The 26,065-nt window shown below is 35.4% G+C and overlaps 1 protein-coding gene and 1 pseudogene across 3 annotated transcripts in view; one reads left to right on the plus strand and one right to left on the minus strand.

Annotated features, from left to right (window-relative positions):
- VIRMA (vir like m6A methyltransferase associated) overlaps positions 1-26,065 on the minus strand; it is a 61,644-nt gene that overhangs the window by 9,224 nt on the left and 26,355 nt on the right. For all 3 annotated transcript variants that reach the window (XM_027131412.1, XM_027131413.1, XM_027131414.1), the window contains exons 9-17: positions 23,586-24,077; positions 22,384-22,538; positions 19,432-19,514; positions 17,230-17,323; positions 16,542-17,086; positions 15,782-16,017; positions 15,061-15,313; positions 12,940-13,157; positions 7,331-7,463 (exon numbers count right to left, since the gene is read on the minus strand). In XM_027131412.1, the coding sequence (XP_026987213.1) occupies positions 7,331-7,463; positions 12,940-13,157; positions 15,061-15,313; positions 15,782-16,017; positions 16,542-17,086; positions 17,230-17,323; positions 19,432-19,514; positions 22,384-22,538; positions 23,586-24,077 (2,209 nt within the window). The remainder of the gene's footprint in view (positions 1-7,330; positions 7,464-12,939; positions 13,158-15,060; positions 15,314-15,781; positions 16,018-16,541; positions 17,087-17,229; positions 17,324-19,431; positions 19,515-22,383; positions 22,539-23,585; positions 24,078-26,065) is intronic.
- LOC113633323 (nascent polypeptide-associated complex subunit alpha pseudogene) lies at positions 4,825-5,936 on the plus strand (annotated as a pseudogene).

Genomic DNA, 26,065 nt, shown 5'->3' on the forward strand with positions numbered 1-26,065 from the left:
GGGAGAGGGAGAGGGAGAGGGAGAGGGAGAGGGAGAGGGAGAGGGAGAGGGCAACAAACTAAGAGAAGCATGGCCAAGGAGATACATATAGTAGATGAGACTTATGGATGATGGCTCCCAGCAAGGGAGAAGAAGTGTTTGCAAAGGTAACTTTTTGGCCATACAGTGAATAGTCTTGAATGTCATGCTAAAAAGTTTGGAATTTATTCTACAGATATGAAAAGGTATTGTAGGGTAGAGTGATATGATCCGATGTCTGCTTTAGGAAGTTATGAACTCACACAAAACTATTTAGAATGTACCAAAGAAGTAAATGGAAGGAAACTGGAAAGAAGGCTGATACAGTACTCTGCAAGAAAATATCAATAAACAGCTAAGAGTTATACAAAAACTGAATATAAATTCTGGAGTGGAAAAGTACAATGAGTGAAACAACAAATTCACTAGAGGGACTTCCCTGGCAGTTCAGTGGTTAAGACTTCGCCTTCCAATGCAGGGGTTGTGGGTTCGATCCCTAGTTAGGGAGCTAAGATCCCACATGCCTCTCAGCCAAACAACCAAAACATAAAACAGAAGCATTATTGTAACAAATTCAATAAAGACTTGAAAAATGGTCCACATCAAAAAAAAATCTTTTAAAAGAAATATTTATTTATTTGGCTGTGTCGAGATCTTTAGCCTGCGGCATGCAAACTCTTAGTTGCAGCATGTGGAATCTAGTTCCCTAACTAGGTATCAGACTCTCGCCCCCTGCATTGGGAACACAGGGTCTTAGCCACTGGACCACCAGGGAAGTGCCCTCCCCCAAAAAAATCTTTAAAAAAAAAAAAATCCACTAGAGGGGCTCAACAGCAGATTTGAGCTGGCAAAAAAAAAGAATCAGTGAACTTGAAGAGGGTCAACTAAGATTATCCATTTTAACGAACAGAAAGAAAAAAGAATGAAGAACAAGCATAGCCTCAGAGACTTGTGAGGTACCATCAAGAACACCAACACACACATAATAAAGAGTCTCAGAAGAAGAAAGAAAGAGTCAGGAAAAAATATCTAAAGAAATAATGACTGAAAACTATCCAAATATGATGAAAACATTACACTTTGAAGAGGATCAACAACCTCCAAGTAGAATGAACTCAAAGAGATCCACTCTTAGACACATCATGATCAAACTGTCAAAAGCCAAAAAAAAAAAAGAGAGAATCTTGAAAGCAGTAAGAGAGAGGTGACTCAACTAATAAAATATTAACAACTGATTTACTGTCAGAAACTACAGAAGGCAGAATGCAGTAGGAAAACATATTCAAAGTGCTGAAAGAAAAACACTATCAACAAAGCATTCTATAACTTACAAAACTATCCTTCAAAAATGAGGGAGAAATAAAGACACTCTCAATTCTTTTTTTTAAGTGAGAGAGAATCTGTCACTAGCAAACCTACTCTACAAAAACTACTAAAAGGAGTCCTGCTGGGTGACATGAAAGGATATTAGACAGTAACCTGAACCCACATGAAGAAACAGTATGTCAGTAAAGGTTAGGTAAAAGGCAGTATAAACGTATTTTTGTTTGTAACTCTTTTCTTCTCCTATCTGAATTAAAAAACAGAATAAAGCAATAATAATAAAACTGTGAAGATGGACTCACAATGTATAAAAATGTAATTAGTATGATAACAGCACAGGAACAAAGCTATATTGTAGCAGTTTTTGTATACTACTGAAATTATGTTGGGATTAATCAGAAAGAGACTATTAAATTAAGGTGTTAAATGTAGTATCCAGGGCAACCACTAAGAAAATAACTTCTTTAAAAAAGGTAAAAGAGAGAAAAAGGAAATTAAAACAGCACAGTAGAAAGCATCTGTTTAAAGCAAAAAAAAAAAAAAAAAAGGAGATAAAGAAAAACAAAAAGATATGTAGGAAGTAAAGAGCAAAACAGCAGACATAAATCCTCCCTGTCAATAATTAAACATTAATGGTTTGAATATACCAATCAAAAGGGAAAAATTGGCAGAATGTAAAAAACAAAACAAAACCTGATCCAACTATGCTGTCTATAAGAGACACACTTTAGATTATAAAATACAAACAGGCTCTACGTAAAAGGGTAGGAAAAAATATACTATACAAACAATAACCAAAATAAAGCTAGAGTGGCTATACCAATAATACAAAATAAAAGTTTAGACAAAAGCTATTACTAGAGACAAAGAAGGACATTTTATAACAACAAAAGGGTTGATCCATCAGGAAGATATAACAATTATGAACATATATGCACCTGACAATAGAGCCCGGAGAGGCATGAAACAAAAACTGACAGAAGTAAAAGGAGAAAGAGACAATTCAACAATAGTTGGAGACTTCAGCATCCCACTTTCAGCAGTGGATAGAACAACTAGACAGAAAATCAACAAGGAAGCAGAAGGCTTAAACAACTATAAACCAACACTCGTAACAGACCTGTATAGAACATCCCTCCAAATGGCAGCAGAAGACACCTTCCTCTCAACTGCACATGAAACATTCTCCAGGATAGAAAATACCCCTAGGCTGTAAAAGTAGCCTCAATAAATTTAAATGGATTGAAATCATACAAAGTATGGTCTTTGGCCACAATGGAATAAAACTAGAAGTCAGTTACAGAAGGAAATTTGGGAAATTCACAATTATGTGGAAATTAAACACACTCCTAAATAACCAAGGGGCCAAAGAAGAAAAATTAGAAAATATTTGGATATGAACAAAACCAAAAACATGACATACCAAAGGCAGTGCACAGAGGGAAATTTATAGCTGTAAATACTTATATTAATAATGAAGAAAGATCTCAAATCAATAACCTAACCTTCCAAGTTAAGAAACTAGCAAAAGAAAAGTAAATTATCCCCAAAGCAAGTAAAAGGAAGGAAACAATAAAGATTAAAGCAGAAATAAATAAAATAGAGACTAGAAAACAGAAGAAAATCAAAGAAACCAAAATGTGGTTATTTAGAAAGATCAACAAAAGTGACAAACCTTCAGCTAGACTAACAAAAGGGGAGAAAAAAGGAGAGAAGACTTAAATTATTAAAATCAAGAATGAAAAAAGCGCCATCATTAACAACCTTACAGACATAAAAAAAGTTTATAAGGAAATATAAACATTTGTGTGCCATCAAGTTAGTAATGTAGTTGAATGAAGAGAAACAAATTCTTAAAAAGACACAAACTACTGAAACTGACTCAAGAAGATACAGAAAATCTGAACAGATTTATAAGTAAAACTATTTAATTAGTATCAAAAACGCTTCCAACAAGGAAAAGCTCAGGTGGCTTTATTGACGAATTCTACCAAATGTTTAAAGAATTAACAACAATCCTTCACAAACTTCCAAAAAATGAAAGAGGAGAGAATACGTCCTAGCTCACTCTATGAGGCCAAAGATATCACAAGAAAGCTACATACCAATATCCCTATTGACTATAGACCCCAAATTCCTCAATAAAGTAAAGCAAACTGAATCTAGCAACATATCAAAAAGATAGTACACAACAAACAAGTGGTATTTATTCCAGCAATACAAGGTCAGTTCAGCATGTAAAAAGCAATCAATGTAAAATATAATACAGAGAAAGACAACATGATCATTTATTTCAATAGACACATAGAAAGTATTTAACAATATCCAACACCCTTTTTCATGATAAAAACACTCAGTGAACTAGGAATAGAAGGGAATTTCTTTGACCTGATTAAGGATACCTATGAGTAACCATAGCTAACATTGTATTTAATGGTGAAAGACTGAAAGCCTTCCCCCTAAGATCAGGAACAAGACAAAGATGTCAACTCTTGCTACTTTTATTCAACATGCAATGGAGGTTCTTGAGAGGACAATAAAGCAAGAAAAAGAAATAAAAGGTATCCAAATTGGAAAGGATACCCTCGTATTTAGAAAAGTCTAAGGAAACCACTAAAAACACTTTCAGAACTAATAAACAAGTTCAGCAAGGTTTCAGGACACAATATCAATATATGGAAACCAATTGCATTTCTAAACACTAGCAAAGAACATTCAGAAATGAAATCAAGGAACAATTCCATTTACAACAGCATTTTTTAAATTCCCAATTTAATTAGAGGCATAAACTTAACAAAAGAGGTACAAGACTTACACATTGAAAATTACGAAACATCATAGAAATATAGACAACCTAAATAAATGGAAAGCCATGCCATGTCCATGAATATGAAAACTTAATAGTACTAAGACAGTTATATTTCCAAAATTGACCTACAGATTCAAGACAATCCCTATCAAAATCCCAGCAGTCTCTTTGCAGAAATTGACATAGAGACAGAAAAGGAGATTAGTGGTTGCCAGGAGCTAGGGGAAAGAAGTAATGGAGAGTTTCTGTTAATGGGCACACAGAGCTTCTCTGTGGAGTTATGAAAACATTCTGAAATTAGATAGTGGTGATGGTTGCACAATTCTATGAGTATACTAAAGCCCACCAAATTGTTTAAAAGGGTGAATTTTATGGGATGTTATGAAAATGTTATGCAAAAAGGAGCAAAAAGGAGAAACCAAGGTAATAGCAGTGAAATACAAAATAAGGAATGAAGTATGAAAGGTTTTGTGAATGAAACTGACAAGAATGAGCAGCTGCTGAAGATGGTGAACAAAAGGGGAAAGTTAGCCAGTATTCATGGTTTCTAACTTGATTGTCAGGAAAGATCAATGGTATAAAAGCAGGGCACAGAAAAGATGAATCAAGTGTATGGGGAAAGATAACAAATTTGATTTTTGATATTCAGAGATTCTATCCACCAGAACGCAAGGGTAGACGGGAGAGGGAAACACAGAAGATGGAAAAGGAATCGGGCAGGTTATTAAAAGGGGTAAGATGTACCTCATAGATAGAAATGAAGTGATACAGGGGTATATTTTCCTCTGATTAAGGAAGAATACAACAGAGTAGAAAGAACAGGGAAAGAATCTAAGGGAGAGGGAAAGAATTTAGAAATTAAACAGGGTGGTACTGACCTCAATGAAGGAAGTAAGAAAAGCAAATTTATTGATGAGGGATGAATAAAAGCATTAATCAGCAGTCCTGAGAGTCCAGAAGAACCTGGACAGCATGAATGAACACTGGTTAGTCGTTTCTGATTAGAAACTGTTTAACTGATGACACGTTTAAGGAAACTGTCCTGCAACAGGCATGGGTCACGCTCTCACTTGCTCTCTTTCTGCCACCATCTTGGTTCCACGTTCCCCGCACAAAATGCCTGGTGAAGCCACAGAAACCGTCCCTGCTACAGAGCAGGAGTTGCCACAGTCCCAGGGTGAGACAGGGTCTCGAACAGAATCTGACAGTGATGAATCAGTACCAGAGCTTGAGGAACAGGATTCTACACAGGCAACCACACAACAAGCCCAGCTGGCAGCAGCAGCTGAAATCAATGAAGAACCAGTCAGTAAAGCAAAACAGAGTCAGAGTGAAAAGAAGGCACAGAAGGATATGTCCAAACTGGATCTTCGACAGGTTACAGGGGTTACTAGAGTCACTATCCGGAAATCTAAGAATGTCCTTTTTGTCATCACAAAACCAGAAGTATACAAGAGCCTAGCTTCAGATACCTACATAGTTTTGGGGGAAGCCAAGATCAAGGATTTATCTCAGCAAGCACAGTTAGCAGCTGCTGAGAAATTCAAAGTTCAAGGTGAAGCTGTCTCAAACATTCAAGAAAACACACAGACTCCAACTGTACAAGAGGAGGAGAGTGAAGAGGAAGAGACTGATGAAACAGGTGCGGAAGTTAAGGACACAGAATTGGTCATGTCACAAGCAAATGTGTCAAGAGCAAAGGCAGTCTGAGCCCTGAAGAACAACAGTAATATTGTAAATGCTATTACGAAATTAACAATGTAACCATCTGAAAAGAGGGCCTTTTTTGGTGTTTCAAAAGAGTAACTGCAGCCGGGTTAGAAATCTGTACTGTTTTTATCATTAATAAAGTTATGGCTTCTTGTTGGATGAAAAAAAGAAAAAAAATCTGTCAAACTGATATTAACATGTCACTTAGCATCTGGTAAGACTAATAAGTGGTCTTCCATCAAGTAAGACACTAAAATCTCTTTAGAGTATGTAGCTACAGTCCTACTGTTAAATATACCAATCTTTCAGAATCAAAGCATCTGGTAAGTTTAATCACTTTAATAAACTACATATGACACAGAACAAATAATAATTTGCCAATAAAACTGGCACAACAGTAACTACAAACACAACAGGCAGCCAAGAAGGGCTTACTGGAGGAAATATTCTCAGTATAAATTGTATGCCTAAGAGAAATATACTAAACAGTAAATTTAATTTTTTCTTATGAAATCATCACATACATTTATTTTGTTAATACTGTACTATACAGGTCCTCGATAACTCTTTCTAAACAGAAATCTTAAATATGAGCTGCATTTCTTAAATCAATGTTGACAGAATATCAAACCCATAGGATGTTAACAGCCATACACATACACATACACATACACACACACACAGACGCACAAGTATTCTGCAGGCAATACATTTGGACAAAACTGGATTAAATTGCAGTAAAGCAAGTTTCTATTCATCCAGGGCCTTTTAGAGCTTTTAATATACTAATGTGCAGTTGAGCTCCATCTGGGAGACATTCCCAAACTTATTTGACACTTTTTAAAGGCAGGCCTATTAGTGGCTTCTAGAATTGTGTCCACAATATATACCACAGTTTTGATAAATACTAATGAGAGAAATTTTTAATTAGATTTTAACAATAAGATTTTAAAGCTAGGGAAATAATCTTTAATTGTATCTATGATGGATCCAAAATATTCCAGTATAATAAGCTTTACATTCACCCCAAAAATCACAACATCCAAAACAGAGCCAGTAAATGTACAATTAAGTGACACTAAGTAAATATTTGATTAAGAGACTGATAAAATTTGACTATTCTGACTGACTCTAGCAAGGTAACTCAATGTAAAGAATGAGGTAAAAAAATAAATGCACTATAGGTAGTATTTTTCTCTCTTTTAAGAAAATGTAAATCATAGAGTATTCACAAATTAATAATGATGCCTAATAAATTAGAGTTCAATAAATTCTACTCTTAAACATCTACTTTTTTGATAAATCAAAACCCCGTACTTATAGTGGGGTGAGGACACAGAAAAAAACCGTACTGTTAGTTCCAAGTTCCAAAAACCGTTATTCCAAGATATTTTTGAACCCAAGCGATTTTTTTTAACATATGTAAAAGTTTATAAATATAAGAAATACCAAATACATATATATACTTACCATTGTATCAGAATTAAGAATCTGTCTCATAAATTCCAAAAATGAAGATGCAAGTTCACCCGTGTCTTTACTAAATGTGCTGACCACTCGTTTCAGTAAACTATGCAGAGCATTACTGTTTTTCCTTAAAGAACTGTAAATAAAGAAAATAGGCAATTTCTTAAAATTTGAGCATATAAATCTAGTATAAGAAATGAACTATCTCAGGACTTCCCTGGTGGTGCAATGGTTAAGAATCCACCTGCCAGTGCAGGGAATGCGGGTTTGAGCCCTGGTCTGGGAAGATCCCACATGCCGTCGAGCAGCTGAGCCCGTGTGCCACAACTACTGAGTCTGCACTCTAGAGTCCGTGACCCACAACTACTGAGCCCGTGTGCCACAACTTCTGAAGCCCACACACCTAGGGCCCATGCTCTGCAACAAGAGAAGCCACCACAATGAGAAGCTCGTGCACTGCAACAAAGAGTAGCCACCACTTGCCGCAACTAGAGAAAGTCCGCGCACAGCAACAAAGACCCAATGCAGCCAAAAATAAACAATAAATAAATTAATTAATTTTAAAAAATGAACTATATCAGTTCAGACAGCCTAAAATTTAGTAAAATTAAAATTTTACATTTCAAAAAATGTAAAAAAGTACCTTGGTGTTACCTGTCACACAAACTATTTAACAAAGCATTTTTTATAGTTGATATCTCCTTTTAAGGATAAACTTCAAAAACACTGAAAGAAAAAATTTTCCCCCAATAATAACGCTATAAAACTCAGCAAAATAAACTTGCAGGTTCCCTTTTTTACACTTTTTATAACCTGAGGATTTCTCTAACGTGAGGTTATAGCTGTCTCAAAAGCCTGACCAGAAAGCCTAACTTATGTAACTACAAAGAATGATTAACTTTATGACATTGTAATCTGACAGAAAGAAATTAAGGGTACAGAGTAGGCATCAGCAAACTTTTTATGTAAAGAGCCTGATGATAAATATTCTAGGCTTTATGGGATTATACATAACTCAATCTGTTTCTCTCTATACAAAACATCAGTCTCAGTCACAACTACTCAACTGCTGATACAGTGGGAAAGCAGCTGCAGACAACACATAAATACTGGCTATGTTCCAAGAAAGGCTGGATTTGGCCTGTGGCCCACAATTTACCAACCCCTAATATAAAGAGATTTCAGCATAAGAAACAATCACGATATGTATTCAAAATCATGACAATATACAGCCCTGCTAAAATTATTCTATGCATTTACACAGTTCATAGTTGATCAAAAGAAAATTTCAAGATTTGGGTAAAGCAATACAAAAGAGAGAAAGAAGACTCGTGCTCTTGAGAACTTGATAAAATAATAAAATGGACAAGGCACAACGAACAGGAATGATATTAAATACAGAGATAATACAATTAATGGAAAAAGTAAAGGTTCAAAATTGGACTATACCAATTACTAGCCTCTACTTATAACCTTAAGAAAGTGAACCTTACTTATACGGTCTATCAAAAACTGGGGTCCACTACACACCTTTTAGAATATCTACAATAAAAAAAAAAACTAGCAATACCAAAATCTGGCATTTTGCTGGTAAACTTGTAGAGAAGTTGTCTATAAAAGGGTAGCACACTGGACTGCTGGGGTGATGTAGATAGCTCTGCATGGAAATGAGATACTAGACACGTGACTCTACTCATTTGTCAAAATCCACAGAACCGCGTATTATAAAACATGGGTGAGGTTACAAAGAAAGGGGCAAAGCTAGAATCAACCTTCTGATATTGTATTAGAATCAAAGTATCTGTATGGACTCATTTAAAAAAATACATACAGACAGGGACTTCCCTGGTGGTCCAGTGGCTAAGATTCCATGCTCCCAATGCAGGGGGCCCAGGTTCGATCCCTGGTCAGGGAACTAGATCCCACACACCGCAAATAAGAGTTCACATGCCGCAACTAAAGACCCCGAATCCCGCAACTAGACTCCACATGCCTCAACTAAAAGATTCCACATGCCGCAACTAAAGATCCCGCAACTAAAGATGCTGCAACTAAGATCCAGCGCAGGCAGGCAGGCAGAAATACAGAAAGACAGACAGACAGACAGACAGATAAATGGAAAGATATTTTTTAAGTACATACATAAAATAAGTAGATGAAAAAATAAACGTAGATTTGTGTATATGCATGATTTAGGACACAGATATTTCCCAGCTCTAGCCAATAAGAAGAACCAAAATCAGTAACATAAGTTGAACAACAAAATAAATAACAATAGTGTTCAATTATTATACAAGAAAAAAAAGTCCATGAATCCATATTGATATACCCAAATAAGTAAATAAATGAGGGAAAAGTGATGAGTTCTTTCTTACAGAAGGACAATTAAATGAGAAAGGAATGAGAAAAATAGGAAATCACTATTAGAACACCACAGTAATAACTGCCACATGCCAAGATTCACTGATGGACAGTAAAATGAGTGGACGAAAGTTCTAAGTAGAAATAGGACATTTACATAGTCTCAAAGTATATTCTTCAAAACGTTTAGTACTTAAAAACAGAAAATTAGTAAGTTGGCTGTGCAGAATCCTGGCAGACAGCACCTCAGTCAAGTGACCGAGGTTAATATCATCACTAATACACTATGTATTTCCTGATATGATGTACTCACAAAGGTACACTGCCTCTGTAGTATCCTTCTCAATAAAGCATAATCTCAATCTAATTATGAGAAAACATAAGACAAAACTAAATTGAGGAACATTCTACAAATGCTCTCCAAAAATGTCAAGGTCATGAAAAATGAGGATACAGGAGACAAAGGATACATTAAAACTAAAAGCAAGGTAGGATCCTATCTTGGATCCTGAAACAGAAAAAGAACATTACTAGAAAAACTGGTAAAACCTAAATAAATTCTGTATTTTAGTTAATAGTATTATGCCAAGCTTAGTTTCTTAGTTTTGGTAAATATTCAATGGCTATATATGACATCAACACAAGGGTAAGCTGGATGAAGGGTATATCTGAACTCTGTACTATTATTTTTGTAATTCTTCTTAAAGTCTAATATTATCTCAAAAATTTTTTTTCTTGAGTGGGGCCTGCTTCAGGACTAGATGAAAAGTATATAGTGATCTGTTTATTTAAAAAGCCAGATCATACTACACCTCTGCTCAAAACCTTACAATGGCCCTTATAAGTAAACCTAGAGGCCCTTGACGATCTGCCCTCCCCACACCTACCCATTACTTCTCTGACCCTAGGCCCTGTCATTTTTCTCCTTGCTTACTCACTTTAGGAGCAACCACCATGGCCTCAAGGCTTTTTCTCAGACAAGTTAGGCATGCTATTTGCAATGGCTCTCCCCCAGGATATTAACGTTTCACTCACCTCCCTCAGTTCTTTGTTAAAGGGCTACCTTCTCTGTGAGGGCTTCCCTGATCACCTCCCCATACTTCATTTAAATGACAACTCTCACCCTCACTTTGGCACTCACTATCCCTCTGCCCTACTTTCTGTTTTTCTGTAACATACTATGTATTTTATTTACATGTTTAGCATGTGTCTACCTCTAATAGAATGAAAGCATCAAGAAGACAGGGATTTTTTTTTTTTTTTAACTAAATCCCCAGCACCTAGAACAGTGTCTGGCCCAGAGAAGAGGGCATTCAATAAATATTTGTGGACAAAATGTTCCTTCATAATGTCTACTATGAACCAGGTTTCTAGGTGCTGGTGGGAGTACAGTCAAGCAAATAGTCCCTGTCCTTGTGCAGCTTATATTCTAGTGAGGGAGACAACCAAATAAGCATTAAGTCTATATAATGTAATGTCAAACAGTATAAATACAGTGAAAAATATAAAGGGGAATAAGGAATGGGGACACAAAGAATAGGCTATTTTAGACAGGCATTTAGACAGGAAATATATTGATACAGATACCTGAGTGAAGTGAGGAAATAAGTCCTATAAGAATCTAGGGGAAAAGCATTTAGGAAAAAAAAAAAGTCTGGAGGTAGGAATGAGCCTGACAGGGAGCAAAACTGAGGATAAAAGAGCTATGAGATAAGTCAAAGAGATAAGCAAGGGTCAGACTGTATAGAGGCTTAAAGATCATTATAGAGTTTGAATTTTATTTGCAGTGCAACAGGAAGCCATCAGAAGGATTTAAGCAAAACAGTGACACGTATCTTGTTATAAGTTTAAAAAGATCAGTCTGAGTGCTAAGAAAATGTATTTTAGGGGGACAATAGTTGAAGTAAGAAGAGAAGATTGGAGGCTACTGCAATGGGTCATGAAAGAAAACAGTGGACCGGATACGGGTGGTAACTATGGAGGTGGAGAAGGGTCATCAGATTCAGGAAGTATTCTGGAAACATAATGAACTGGACTTACTGATGGACTGGATGTAGGGAGTGAGGAAAAGAGAAGAATCAAGAATCTCGAAGTTTAATATTTACCAGGACAAGCAGGACAGAAACATGTTTGAAGCAAGAATATCAAGAGCTCTGCTTTAGCTCAGTTTGGATGCCCATTAGATAGCCAAGTAGAGATGTCAAACAGATACATGGGTTACTTGGAGCTTAGCAGAAAGATCAGAGCTAAAGAAAGAAAAGGGAATAGGTTATGATGACTTACATGAATCTAGCAGAGCCAACGACATCACATATCGTGCTATGGCAGAGGTATGCAAAGGGTATTTGTGAAAGCACCTAACCCAGCTAGGAATGGAGGAATCAAGGAAAGCTTTTTGGTTTTCTTGTATGTGTAATGTATGAGTCTTAAGGGATATAGAGTAAATATCCAGGCACTAGGAAAAAGGACATTCAAGAAGTAAAATTTAAAGACTTTGGTGAGAGATTGGGAGGTGGTGGGGGGGAGAACTTGGATGTTCAGCAGTTGCCATCAACTGAGAGAGAATACAGGAGAATAGACAGACTAAGCAGGTGGAAAAGGTAGCAGCCAGCACCAAGCACAGTAGCTGGAACATAAGTTTTCAACCAATGTTATAAGAATTAATGAGAGGTACAAATACATGTTTCCTAATCCTTTCTATCTCGTATTTCTACATACTTCTACAAATTCCAAGGAAAACTATGTAGTAGCCACTATCTCCCTAGTGAAGAAAATATGAGGGCATGGAGAGAGAGATGGGAGCAGAAATTACACTTGAGAGAGACTGAGCAGCATGAGATTTACATCATTTCAAACAAATTTCATCTCAGCCATTCCTCTAGAGAAAAAACACAGAATCAGCACTTTCAGCTTTAGGGTCCATAATATCACACTACCATCATCTTTGAAGAACTACAAGTGAATGTACCAACAAAACAAATATCTTAGAGCATGAATTAATGACCCTGGAACAATAAGATTTCCTTGTTAAATACTGCAAGATGCCTGCATTAATGTCTATCTATTCAATTTATATTTTTCATCCTAAAGATTTTATTATTAGCAATTTTCATTGCTAATGAATCTTTTCCATAAACACGAAATTTCTCCACATGAAAGAAATCATACCTTCAACCTTCTACAACAGCTATGAATTAATAAATATGGGGGGATTTAAATACAAGAGTATATTAAATTAGATAAAGCATTACCTTTTTAAATGAAATAATCCATAATCATGCTCTGCAAGAAACATCATTGTTCTGACACATGTCAGTAAACAGCTGTAACTACTCTCAGAGTTGGCTAGCACAGCCAGGAGACAGTCACAGATTGAGGCCATCAATTCTTTGTTTGGTAGAGAATTGGAGAGCTGCTCCAGTTCAGAAATAGAACCTTCAGAAGAGTTTGGCAAAATTAGTGCAATGTCCTGTGAGGGAGGAGGGGAGTTGGGAAAAAACAATTTTTTTAAATGATTGTCACTATCACTTAGCGTTTTTATTCCTGAAATACACAGCAATTAGTAACTATCAAAAAACTATGGTTACTGTCCCATCCCAAACATAGATTCAAACACATTAAGAACAAAGGAGTTGTTTTGTCCTTCTATAAAGGTTAATACAAGGATACACACCTAAAGAAATAAAGACAAATATGTTGTTTCACAGTATTTTACTTTATGAGACCAACGCCTTACCACTTGGCAACTGTGCCTGACTCACAGTATTCTTATTTTAAAAGAACATCTCTCTGAAAAATTGTTCCTTCTGGATTACACTGAGTGTAATTTCTATCTTCAGATGGTTAGCTTAGTACTTTTGGTACTAAAATATTTTAAATTACTGTATTATTCATTCATTTGAATATTTTTTAATTTATAAAGAAAGCATCAGAGAAATAAATTTTAATAAATATATCCATATTTGAATTAAAAACAACACAAAAAGAAATGGATGGAGCAAAAAAAACATTTAGGCACAGTCTTCCAATATTTTCCTGTAGTTTTTATATACGTTTAAAATTCAAGTTTTTCAATGTCAGCAAGTTTACCTAAAAATAACTAAAAACTCACACTACTCTTTTTATAGAAGTAAAGCAGACATTACAGAAACATTTTTAAGTATGTGTTATTGCCTTTAATCACCTCAACACACTGGAAGCAAGTATTCAACTTGGGTTAGAACTATAAAACAAAGCTTGAATAGAACGGAAATATAATAAGGTGAGGCCAGCCAAGAAAGAGGTTTAAGTGATCAGGGCAGCTAGGATGCTAAAGTGTAACTCATCACAGTCATACAACCCAACGTGAACTACATTAACAAACACCAGTTGACTGCACATTCTGAGGTATAAAGACTTAAAATAAGCCTTTTTACCTGGTCCAAAACTGTTTTCTACCAGATCCCCTTTTTGTGAAAACAAGTCACACCAAAAATGTTCCTTCTTGAGTGTTAAATGTAACCAAACTGGGTTTTGGTTAGCTAGAAAAAGGTAATCTTCCATGATGGGATCCTATTAAAAATATTCTGCCTGGAAAAATCATATTTGATTGATTTAGATAGTAGGAGCATTCTGACAAGCTAAAATGCCATTAGGCATAGAAATCTCCAAATATCGCAATAACAATGGGCTCTAAAAGTTAAAACAATTCTCATTAATTCATGGAACTATAAACTGGAAGTCAATAATATAAACAGCAGGAAGAAATACTACTACTTTTAGTCAACGTCTTTATAGATGTTTATAGCACAGTAGTCTGAAACACACTAAAATGTAGTAGCCTGTGACGCCTTCAAAAGTTGTCCAGGGACTTCCCTGGCGGTCCAGTGGTTAAGACTCCATGCTTCCAATGCAGGGGGCGCGGGTTTGATCCCTGGTCAGGGAACTAAGATCCCACATGCCGTGGGGCACAGCCAAAATAGATTTTTTTAAAAATTGTCCAAACAAGAAACCATGGTATTAATTCAACCAATCACAAAACTATAATATTCAAGAGTGAATTGGTGTATAATATAATTAGAAGGAAAATGAACATACTAGACATAACCAACCCCAAAGAATACAATGGCATGTAAAGTAAATATCCAAAGACAGTGTCTCATAAAGAAAATGAAAAAAGCTATTCAGAGAAACCTGTGAAGTACAAAGTCAAAGAAAGTTATATAGCACCAAATCATTTTATTGTTGGCTCACTGGTCAAATTTATCTCCCTAAACAACAGTAAGAGTAATGAAACAGATGCGATCTCTTTGTTAACAGACAAGATTTACATCAAGAGAAGCTTTTAAGAAACACATACACACAAAAAAATTTATAAAAATAACTATAAATACCTGATCACAGAGAGACTGCAAAATGGATGTGATAAATTCAACACACTGTTGGCGAATAACACTGTCTCCAGGAGACCGCACCAAAGCCAACAGATCCTGGAATATCTCTGCATATCTTTCATCACCTTTAATAGTTCCATTAATTAGATGCAAAATAGCTAATTTACAAGCTTTGTGTGAAGCCAGAGCATCAAGAAGAGCAAGCAACCTGGTGGTTTGGCTAGTATACTGTTTTTCTTTATCTTCTGAAGTGCTGAAATAAAATCAACACATTTAGTGAACAAAATTCTTGATTTTAAGGCATTACTTAATCATTTGTTTTTCAACACATATCAACTTACACAAATCTTATATAAAACATTTCATTCCTTGGGTATCACAACTTCTCTGGCATTTTACAATTACTATAAAATTTTGTAAATTCAGGTTTTTAATAATGTATTTTCTTAAATCAGAGTACTTCATAGCTCACCTTTCAAACACCCCAATCTTGAAACACGTCAAGATATCTTGCACATGAAATAATGACATAAAGTTTCCTAATTAAAATTAATCTATATTCATGTGTCTGTGTGTCTGTATATATGTATATGTGTATATTTATATGTACACATATTATCTGAGCACACTAAACCCTGGTTTCCAAATTCTAAGTTAAAAAAAATGAATCTGTATCAAAAATAACTTGAGGAAAAAAATTTTTAATGCAAAATCAAAATACCTTTGCAAGTCTTCTACAATCAAATCCAACACAGTTCTCATAATCAGAAGTGCAGTTGGTGAGGCAAGGTCACACAATTGAACACAAATACGCCGTAACATATGTTGAATGGGCTGGCAGGTTGTGCCAGAGAAAGACCGAACTATTTCTTGGAGCAACTTTGCTTGAACATGAAGGTGCATGCTCCACAATTTTCGGGTGTTGAGTGCCACTGATATATCATGTGACTCAATAACCTGTTAAAAAAGTATAATGTGTACGTAGATTTTTAAAAATATTTATTTATAGTCACAAAAACTGTTCAGGAAGAACTGTTATGAAAAGAACATCTTTACTGTATGCTTAAAACATTTAATTTTCTGTTATACAATTAAACATTTGCTTGAATTCAATGCATCTAAAAAAATCTTATTGTTCTCAGGTTAGCAGTCAGTAGAGCAGAGTCCATTGGTGAAGCAACCTAGTTAATGGCAAATTCTAACACATGATAAAGGTGGGGGAAAAGGATTTAAAAATAACAAAAGTACAAGTACACATAACAGCATAATAAAATTCACATTAACAAAAATTTATTTAAAATGTTACTCCCATATTTCCTTAATGACCAACTTGCTTCAGTTTTATCTCACCCTCATCCAGTTATTTTATGTCTTTCTTAGGGGAAGGAGATGAGGGTTTGTTTTTTTTAAACAAAATCACTGGCTTTTTAAAAAGTGTTATTGCAGTCATTTATAAGATGCATGTTATATGGAAGTGATACCTGAGTTGTTTGCATGGGCAATGGTAGAGGCAGCAGCTCTGAAAGGAGTATGAGTCCAGAAAAAAATCCTTCAGGAACCTTCAAGATCGAAGAAAGAACTTCTTTTAACATTAAAGACCAAGTATTGTTGGCCAGAGTCTCTTCTGAGATTGTGAGCTTTTCATTAACTCCTTGTGTAAAAGTCAGTAATATATCAATGATATCATTCTGAATTTTCTGTTCATCACTATCCAAACGACCTGAGAGAGGGATAGAGCACAGGAGCATGTGTAAAGTCACAAGTGCTGAAGGGACACGCATGTCCTTAAACTCAAAGGATCCACCTCTCAGGAGTTCCGTTAACATAGTTTTAAGAAGATTAAGTGTGCAGCGAGCCATTGAAATAGTAGTAACTCTGTGAAGGGTGGTCCCCATGTTGACATGGAGTCTCCAAGGCTGAGTCAGAATACTGTTCAATTTTTGCAGCACCCGAATAAAGGTGTCCATTCCTTCAGCAGAAAAAAGCTGAATGACAGCAAGATTCCATTTCAGGTCTTTCTGTTGACCTTTATATAAATAAGGGAGAAAAAAAAAAACTCTAATTACTTACATATTAATCATTGGTTAAGATTTTGAATATTTTATTTAATAAATGATATTTATACTAGGCCTAAAAAATAGTAGTTTTTAAGCACAGTAGCCACATTACCTTCAACAGGAGGTGGTGGACATGCCACATTACAGAGAACACGCAAGGCAGTAGTAAGGCCAACTCCTTCTGGGGTCATCAAGTTATCAATATTCTTCAAAAATAAAAATGAATAGAAAGTTTAATTTCTTGGTACCTATCAGGCCCAGAGAAGGTATTAGTTAAAAATATGAGTTTCAAGTTAAGTACTTACATCATTTTAAACTTCTTAACTAAATTTAAAACATGAATAAGGCTAATGAAGTTTATAAAGGTTATATAATCTTTGGCATATGTTGTACCATATATGACATTTTGAACATAAAATGAGTAATTGCAAACACAAGTATATTAAAAAGTACTGACTAAAACAAAGGCTACATACAGATTATGTATGAAACTCTCTGGATAAAGAATTTAAAATAGCTCCTTTTTCGATACTCTTACTATACATCCTCTTTCCCAAAAAGGAAGAAACAACTGATTTTACAAAGCCCTGTGGGTACTAAAGCTCTTTGAAAATTGAGGAAGCATGATGGAATGTTTTAACACTACATAACATACATTTTGAAAAATGCAGATACCACAAGAATCTAGTTATGATGGCCATTTGGGGCATGGCTAGAGGAAAAAGAAATACAGTTGCCTATGTCCTTAGCACCTGCCCACGCTATGCTTCCTGGCAACAAATAGTTGTTTAAGTTGCTTTATTTTTGTAGTTTCCAAGGAGCAGCATATAGATGGCTAAAAAAAACTTAAAAGAAATAGCACTTTAAAATGTTACTAATTCAGCTTCTAAACCTCAGAGGAGAAACCTAAAAATAAGAAAATCCTTTTCCTCATATGTTTCCCACCTTAGGTTATCTTTTCCTCTAATTTCTTCCTTGCTGCCTTTCAATAATTCACAAATTACATAAGGCAGCAGGGAGCCACAGAGTGAAGTTTCAGTCTTAAATCAACTGTCTTTAGTACATCTTAGAATGAGAGTCATTTATAATAACCATAATTAATGGGACAAGGATTTACACAAAAATTAAAACTCTTAATTACAGTACGTATTCAAATTTCTACTACTGAACTTTTTACTGGTTAAGTACTTTAAGTGAAACCATCTGATATTTATTGGATACTTTATATATTCTCCTAACCATGCACAAGTACCCTAAATACCTGACCATCTAAATTTACAGGACACTACTGTACTTCTGCTTAAAAAAAGACCGAACATAATGAAAAACTCTAGATATCATTTGAGGCATAAAGAACAGAAGAATATGATGACATTATAGGAGGAAAAAGTACTCTTAGGGGAGATGGAGGAAAAATGAGAAGGGAGACAAGTTAGTGAAGAAAAATCTGAAGCAGATAAAACCGAAATAGCTCTTTGTTGGTGGGTCAAAACAGCAAAAGATTAGATAATATACATACATTACTTCAATAACACACTGCAGCTCCAAGACCAAGGTGGTTTACACACACAGACACACAGACACATACACAACACATATAGCTCATCTGTTAAATGAAAAAGGAGATAATTCAAGGTCCATTCTGCCCCTCTAGTTTAAAACTTTTTATGCATCCATGGGCACTTTTAGCCCTTCTTCCTATGATACACATTGGATCAGCTAAGGAGCAAAGAAAACTTTTCAAACTTCCAAAACTAACAATGCAACGATTTTAATGAATTTTTTCATTATGAATTACTTGAAGTGTATATGCATTTTTCAACTGTAATATTATGAATTATATGATTTTCAACTCTCATTAATTACTTCAATTGCAGATTTAACCATCCCAAATTAACAGAACTAGTCCCCATTGCAATTATCTGGAACTGACTCTACCAATTTTTAAGTACAAATTTTGAGGGAAATTCTTTTCCACTAAAGTTTAACTATAATTATATGTTACATTATCATAGCATTTAACTTTAAAACACTTTTGTAAATGTCATCAAAATGGTAGGTGATAATATTCCTATTTGAGAGGGAAAAAAGTAGGACAGAAGCTGGTAATAGAAAGCAATAAAGTTGTGTGCATCTGTGTTCATTATACACACAATTACATACCCATCTATACCCAGTACCAGTCTATACCCACAAGACTAGTAAATTAATCAAGTACACTTAACTGCATTACCTATACAAGTGATTTAAAACAGTATTACTATATACTACCGCACAGTTCTGTAAAATCAAGGCACTTTTAAGTTTTACTTACCTGTTTAACATATTCAATTAGGTTTGGGATGCAGTTAATCTCAAATCTAAGGTTTTTCAGAGGTTCAAGCCACTTGCCAAGTTCTTAAAAACAAAAACAGTAATTCATAATATAATATTTTAAAATAAAAGCCTTTATAACAAAGCCTTTAAAACAAGGGAAGTAAAGGTATTCTTTTCCTGAGAAAAACCATGGTTTTAGATTATCAGATCCATGTTCATTTCAATAAACTAAATTTTATACAGGAATGAACTTATGTCTAATTATTTAAACAAGCTTTAAAATGAAATGAATGTCCTACTATACTGGCTTAGAAATAAAACAACCCAATCCAAAAATGCGCAGGAGACCTAAATAGACATTTCTCCAAAGAAGATACACAGATTGCCAACAAACACATGAAAGGATGCTCAACATCACTAATCAGTAGAGAAATGCAAATCAAAACTACAATGAGGTATCACCTCACACCAGTCAGAATGGCCATCATCAAAAAATCTACAAACAATAAATGCTGGAGAGGGTGTGGAGAAAAGGGAATCCTCTTGCACTGTTGGTGGGAATGTAAACTGATACAGCCACTATAGAGAACAGTATGGACGTTCCTTAAAAACCTAAAAACAGAACTACCATATGATCCAGCAATCCCACTACTGGGCATATACCCTGAGAAAACCATAATTCAAAAAGAGTCATGTACCAAAATGTTCATTGCAGCTCTACTTACAACAGCCAAGATATGGAAGCAACCTAAGTGTCCATCGACAGATGAATGGGTAAAGAAGATGTGGCACATATATACAATGGAATATTACTCAGCCATAAAAAGAAACGAAATTGAGTTATTTGTAGTGAGGTGGACGGACCTACAGTCTGTCATACAGAGTGAAGTCAGACAGAAAGAAAAAAACAAATACCGTATGCTAACACATATATATGGAATCTAAAAAAAAAAAAAATGGTCATGAAGAACCTAGGGGCAAGACGGGAATAAAGACACAGACTTACTAGAGAATGGACCTGATGATACGGGGAGGGGGAAGGGTAAGCTGGGACAAAGTGAGAGAGTGGCATGGACATATATACACTACCAAACGTAAAACAGATAGCTAGTGGGAAGCAGCCGCATAGCACAGGGAGATGAGCTCAGTGCTTTGTGACCACCTAGAGGGGTGGGATAGGGAGGGTGAGGGAGGGAGACGCAAGAGGGAAGAGATATGGGGACATATGTATATGTATAACTGATTCACTTTGTTATAAAGCAGAAACTAACACACCATTGTAAAGCAATTATACTCCAATAAAGATGTTAAAAAATATATATATGTATATATTAAAAAAAAGAGGTTACCACCCTTAGATTTTTGGTTTCTGAAAACTTAAAACATTTACATGGTTACATCTAACTATACTGAATATTTTTGCAGCAATCAACTTACAACATTAAAAAAGAATTATAAAATTGACTGCTCATAAACCAATATAATAACATAATGTTTATTCACCTAATGCTGCCACTGATTCCCACACCCCCCAAAAAGCATACACAAAATGTATTCATTTCTAACAGGATCAAACCCATGAGGGGACATATGCCGAGTGCCTTTTCCCTTATCATGAATTTTAAATTTTATCAATTTCCTAATTTGCCTTTACGAAGTTAAAAGTAATCACTATCACCCCAAAATTAATAACAGCAAGCTTTGTTTATAAAAGAAACACATGAAATATACCATTTACTGCACCCGAACTCAAAACTCTCCTAGAAGCTATGCCGTAGAACCTATACTTTATCACCAAAAATGTTTTTAGAAAAGCATTCTCACGTAATAAGTTCCAGACACTTTATAGGAATGAATGAAGGGAAGTGCAAATAGTAGTCACCCTTCCTTGGTACTACAATCCTGAGGATTACAACTGTTTACATCTGAGTATTTTCCTACGGATTTTTAAATTAACTCTTTCATATATGTACAATATATAGTGTTCAAATGAAAGATATAAGGAATAATAAAACAAATACTAGTGTACCCATCACACAGAAAATGTAGTAAGGCATTAATACTACCTTTGAAGACGCTGCATACCCTCCTTTTATAAAGGCATACTTCAGGGGGAAAAAAATCTATTTTCAATATAGAAAATTGAGTGCAGTACCCAACTTTTACTGGTGGTATCGCACATAAAATTTAGGATTAAAAAGAAAAGAGGCCTGGGACTTCCCTGGCGGTCCAGGGCCAGTGGTTAAAACTCTGCACTTCCACTGCAGGGGGAACGGGTTTGATTCCTGGTTGGGGAACTAAGATCCCGCATGTCGTGCAGTGCAGCCAAAACAAAAAAAAAAAGAAAGAAAAGAGGCCACATGCTATCATAACATTTACTCAATGTTATCAAATTTTCTACTTGGCAAGGTCAGAAAGCCAAGAACCAAAATAAAATAATAAAAACTTGTAATTAAATCCCTTAAACTTTTCAAGACTGCCCACATAATAAGGTTTGCCATAAACTTCATTCAACATACATTTAGAAAATAATGTTCATATTCATCATTCTTCACTTGAGAATAGCACGTGTTAACCACAAATGGATTTCTAAGTTGTACTTACAACAGTGTTGTACTTAGAAATACATATATAGAAAACACACACACATGCAAACTATAAACAAAACTGAACTTCTGAGTTCATCTTTAATTCTACTTTGATTAGGAACTTCAACCACCCAGAAATTTCCATGGCTTTTCAGAAAAAGGTACTTTGAACAATTTCCTAAAAATCTTTTTAAGAACACCATATAAAATACCTCCATAAAAGGTATCTTAACTTTCAGAAAGTTAAAAACAGGGTATTACCAGGTATATTATCAAAACATGATAAAGTACTAACTACAGATATTCAAAGGCTTTTTTTCTTCACATATCATAAATGCTTAAAATAACTTCAAGTACCATACCTTGCAATTTAGCATTATTTTCATCTGCTTTACAAAGCTTCAAGAGAGATGCTGCATGCTGTTCTAGCATTTGGACATCACTGGAAGACTGAACCACCACCAAAATAAGTATGCATGCATAATTATAAGCTACTGACTTCTTAGACTTGGAATCACTGAAACAAAATAAGGTTTTAAAGTTTTTGATATGAAAATAAATTTTTAGGAACAATTTTTAACATTGTTTTCTACTTGGTTTTAAAGGGATCAAGGAATTTCACAATGAAACATGACTGACTTCCTGAAAACAGGAAATCGCACTTTAAAGTTTCACCTTCAATTCACCTGAAACCACTACTTAAAAGTATGTAATAACGAAGCACATGCATCAAAATGGAAAGTGAAATTCTATTAAGAAATAAGATCAGAACAATGAAATATTAATAAGTGTACTTCATTAGCAATGAAAGATTAGGAAGTACACTTCATCGGTCTCCTTTAAAATAGTTGTTCACTCTGGATAAATAGGAACAAGTGTGATGAATCAACCTACCACCATGATTATTCAGACTTCCACTAAAGAACTGTTAATATACAGCTAGACATAGAAGTCACTGTTGTTTGCCTTTTACAGGTCCCCCCAAAAGATCCATCACTCAAGGAGTCATATCAAGACCCCGATGCAAAGGATGCCACTGCTTTGCATGGCATGAACCAGGAAGAACATGTTTCTCTTCTCATACACTAAAACCCTCTGCCCTATAGGGCAAGTTCTTGAAAACTACTGTCATTCTCAATCCCCCTCATCCAGTCAAAACACTTCTGAAATCTGAGCACCATGAATAGCTTAGAAGGTATTAGCTTAGAATACCTTAGAATAGCTTAGAATAGCTTAGAAGGGCAGAAGACAGCAAGATAGCCCTCATGACTCTTATGGTATACGTATGTTCCTGTACCTTAGGATTCCCCTCCACAAAAATTAGCAGGAGTACTACAGCTGCAATCTGTGTTAACACCGTGATGAAACTGGAAGAAGCTGCTATTTCATTTATTTACAGCCACATCTTAGAGATTTCACCATTCTAATCCTTAATTAAGAAGTTATGTGTTATGTCAAAAAATTATAGTTTTTATTTTCAAAACACATTCTTTCAAGAAACTACCCCATTAGTGATGTGGTTTTCCAATAAAATAGAAAATTTAAGGATTAAGCATAAAATTACCCTAAGGCTTCTTTGGAATAGTACTCCATTAGAGTAATAAGACTTTGGAGATTTTTCTCAAGACTGAAAACATGGCCAACAGCTGATCTTCCCACAGGATTAAAAGTAATCAAGTAAAGATTGTGAAGAGTTCCCAAGAGATCTGAATGGTCAGTTTCTTCACTGGCTGTACAACGCTGAAAATGGCTGAACAGTTCTGTAATACACTGCAAAGTCTGTGTTGAGTCCTGTAGCCACAAGGCAAATGCATCATCAATAACACCATCAGATTGGAGACCTTCTTCTTCATCTTGATCATAAAGGTGACACAGAGCTCGGATCAACAAATTTGTTGCTTCATATTCTGACATAAAAAAAAGAAGACCCTTTTGTGACTGTGCAAGAAACTTTAAAACATCTTTTGTGGCTTGCAGCACACCAGGGTGTGCACTTGTTACTGGAATTGACAAAAGCAAGGTAACCAACTCCAAGAAGTGATGACTGTGAAGATACCTGTAGAAGAAGTAATAAAATATATGTTAAGTCAGTGTAAAACATTCTTCATTTATTCAATATTCATTAGACAGGAGAGAGGTAAAAAATTTAATGGCAATAATCCTTATCTTCAGCAATATACTGCTTTAACTAAAATAGTACTGTAAGTAGCAAGCCTTCTATCCACTAGGCCAAACAAAAGTGAAAGTTCTGTAAGGCTTTTTCCTAGCATTCAAAGGATGTTTAATAAGTAACTGTGACAAGTTTTCTCTTTCCAGAATCAACCATGACTTTAAAATCTGGGACTTCCTTCCAGGCCACTTATCAAATGCTCCTTCCTTTTAACCATGGTCCTACTCAACCCATGGCATATCGGTATATCTGAATTAGTATATCTAGGGAGAATATAGTACATATACCATAAAAAACTTATAGTATATTCAGATTTACTATAGGTAGTATATCTGAATTAGTACCTCTAGGGGGAAAAAACCTCAAATTATCAATTTTCAGTATTTAATACAATAGACTCTTTTATCAAATCCAAGAACCATTTTTTTAGTACCCATAGTTTTAGTAGAAAAAGTCTGAATTTACCTAACACCCCTAAATAGACCCAACTGCTACTGACAGAGTACTTTCACTGTCCTAAAAATACTCTGTGCTCCATCTATTCATCCCTCCCTCCTTCCCAATCCCTGGCAGTCACTGTCTCCACAGTTTTGCCTTTTCCAGAATGTCATGTAGTTGTAATCACATAGCATAAAATTGCCTCTTCAATCAATTTCTGCTTAAACTCAGGCTTCTGTCATGATAAAAACACCTCCACTAACTTCTTACCACAAAGGTGAACATTATTATGCTCTAAGAGCATCCTTAACCACCTCATGGAATGTTCAGAAAATAGTTAACATGGCAGGCCTCAGAATGTTTATTCTTAGAAAGGCCTGCTTGCAAGGTTGGCCCTTGGCTGGCCTCTGGGGACTTGGATTTTGGGAGGGTTTCCGCCCATCAACTGGTAAGAATACTCACTGCACCTAAACTGTTTATGCAAATAATATGGTTTACGCTGAACACCTGCTTTCCTTTTGGGAGTCTGGAATTCTGATACATGCTAGGTACTGGGTGCCTACATGGCTATCCCCCAATAATAAGCTTGGATGCTGAGATTCCAATGAGCTTGCTCAGTACGCAACATTTCACACATGTCACAATTTGTTGTTGGAGGACTTAAGCGGGTCCTTTGTGTCTAAATGAGGAAAGGACTCTGGAAGTTTATGACTCATTTCCCCAGGCTTAGTCCCATGTACCCCTTCTCTTTGCTGATCATGTTTTGTATCCTTTTGATATAATAAATCGTGGTCGTGATTACAACACAGTCCTGTGACTCCATCTAGCAAATCTCGGGGGTTATCTTGAAGACCCCAACATGGTACATTAATGAACCTTGCCGTCACTTCAAACTAATCCTTCCAAAATGTAATTATTTATTTCAAAATTCACTCTCCCTCCTAATTTACCAGTTTCTGTCCATAAAACCACAGTTCCAATAGTTACCAATAGTTTCTAGTTGGCTAGAAACATCAAAGTTACCAATAGTTTCTAGTTGGCTAGAAACATCAAAGCTCCTTCTTACTTTCTCTTACTAGGTTCAGTTGCCAAGTCCTAGTAATGCTTTTTCACAAACTCTCAACAGTAGCACAATATCTGTCTTCCCATTTTCTGTAAATGCCACTATATCAGGCCAAGTACTTAGCACAACACCTACCACCTAGACTCTTCAGACAGGCTTATCTACCTAATAACTCCAATTTCTCTTCCATTGCAATACATCTTGTAACTATAATATAATCTTAGAACACTACTTTGATCATACCAGATCTGCTACTCCAAAATATTCGAGATCTTCCCACATTCTAAAAACAAAATCCCTGGGAATTCCCTGGCAGTCCAGTGGTTAGGACTCAGTGCTCTCACTGCCAGGGGCCCGGGTTTGATCCCTGGTC

The sequence above is a fragment of the Aethalodelphis obliquidens genome, unplaced genomic scaffold (assembly GCF_003676395.1).
Source record: "Aethalodelphis obliquidens isolate GAN/ISIS:26980383/991018 unplaced genomic scaffold, ASM367639v1 scaffold39, whole genome shotgun sequence".
Lineage (NCBI taxonomy): Eukaryota > Metazoa > Chordata > Mammalia > Artiodactyla > Delphinidae > Aethalodelphis > Aethalodelphis obliquidens.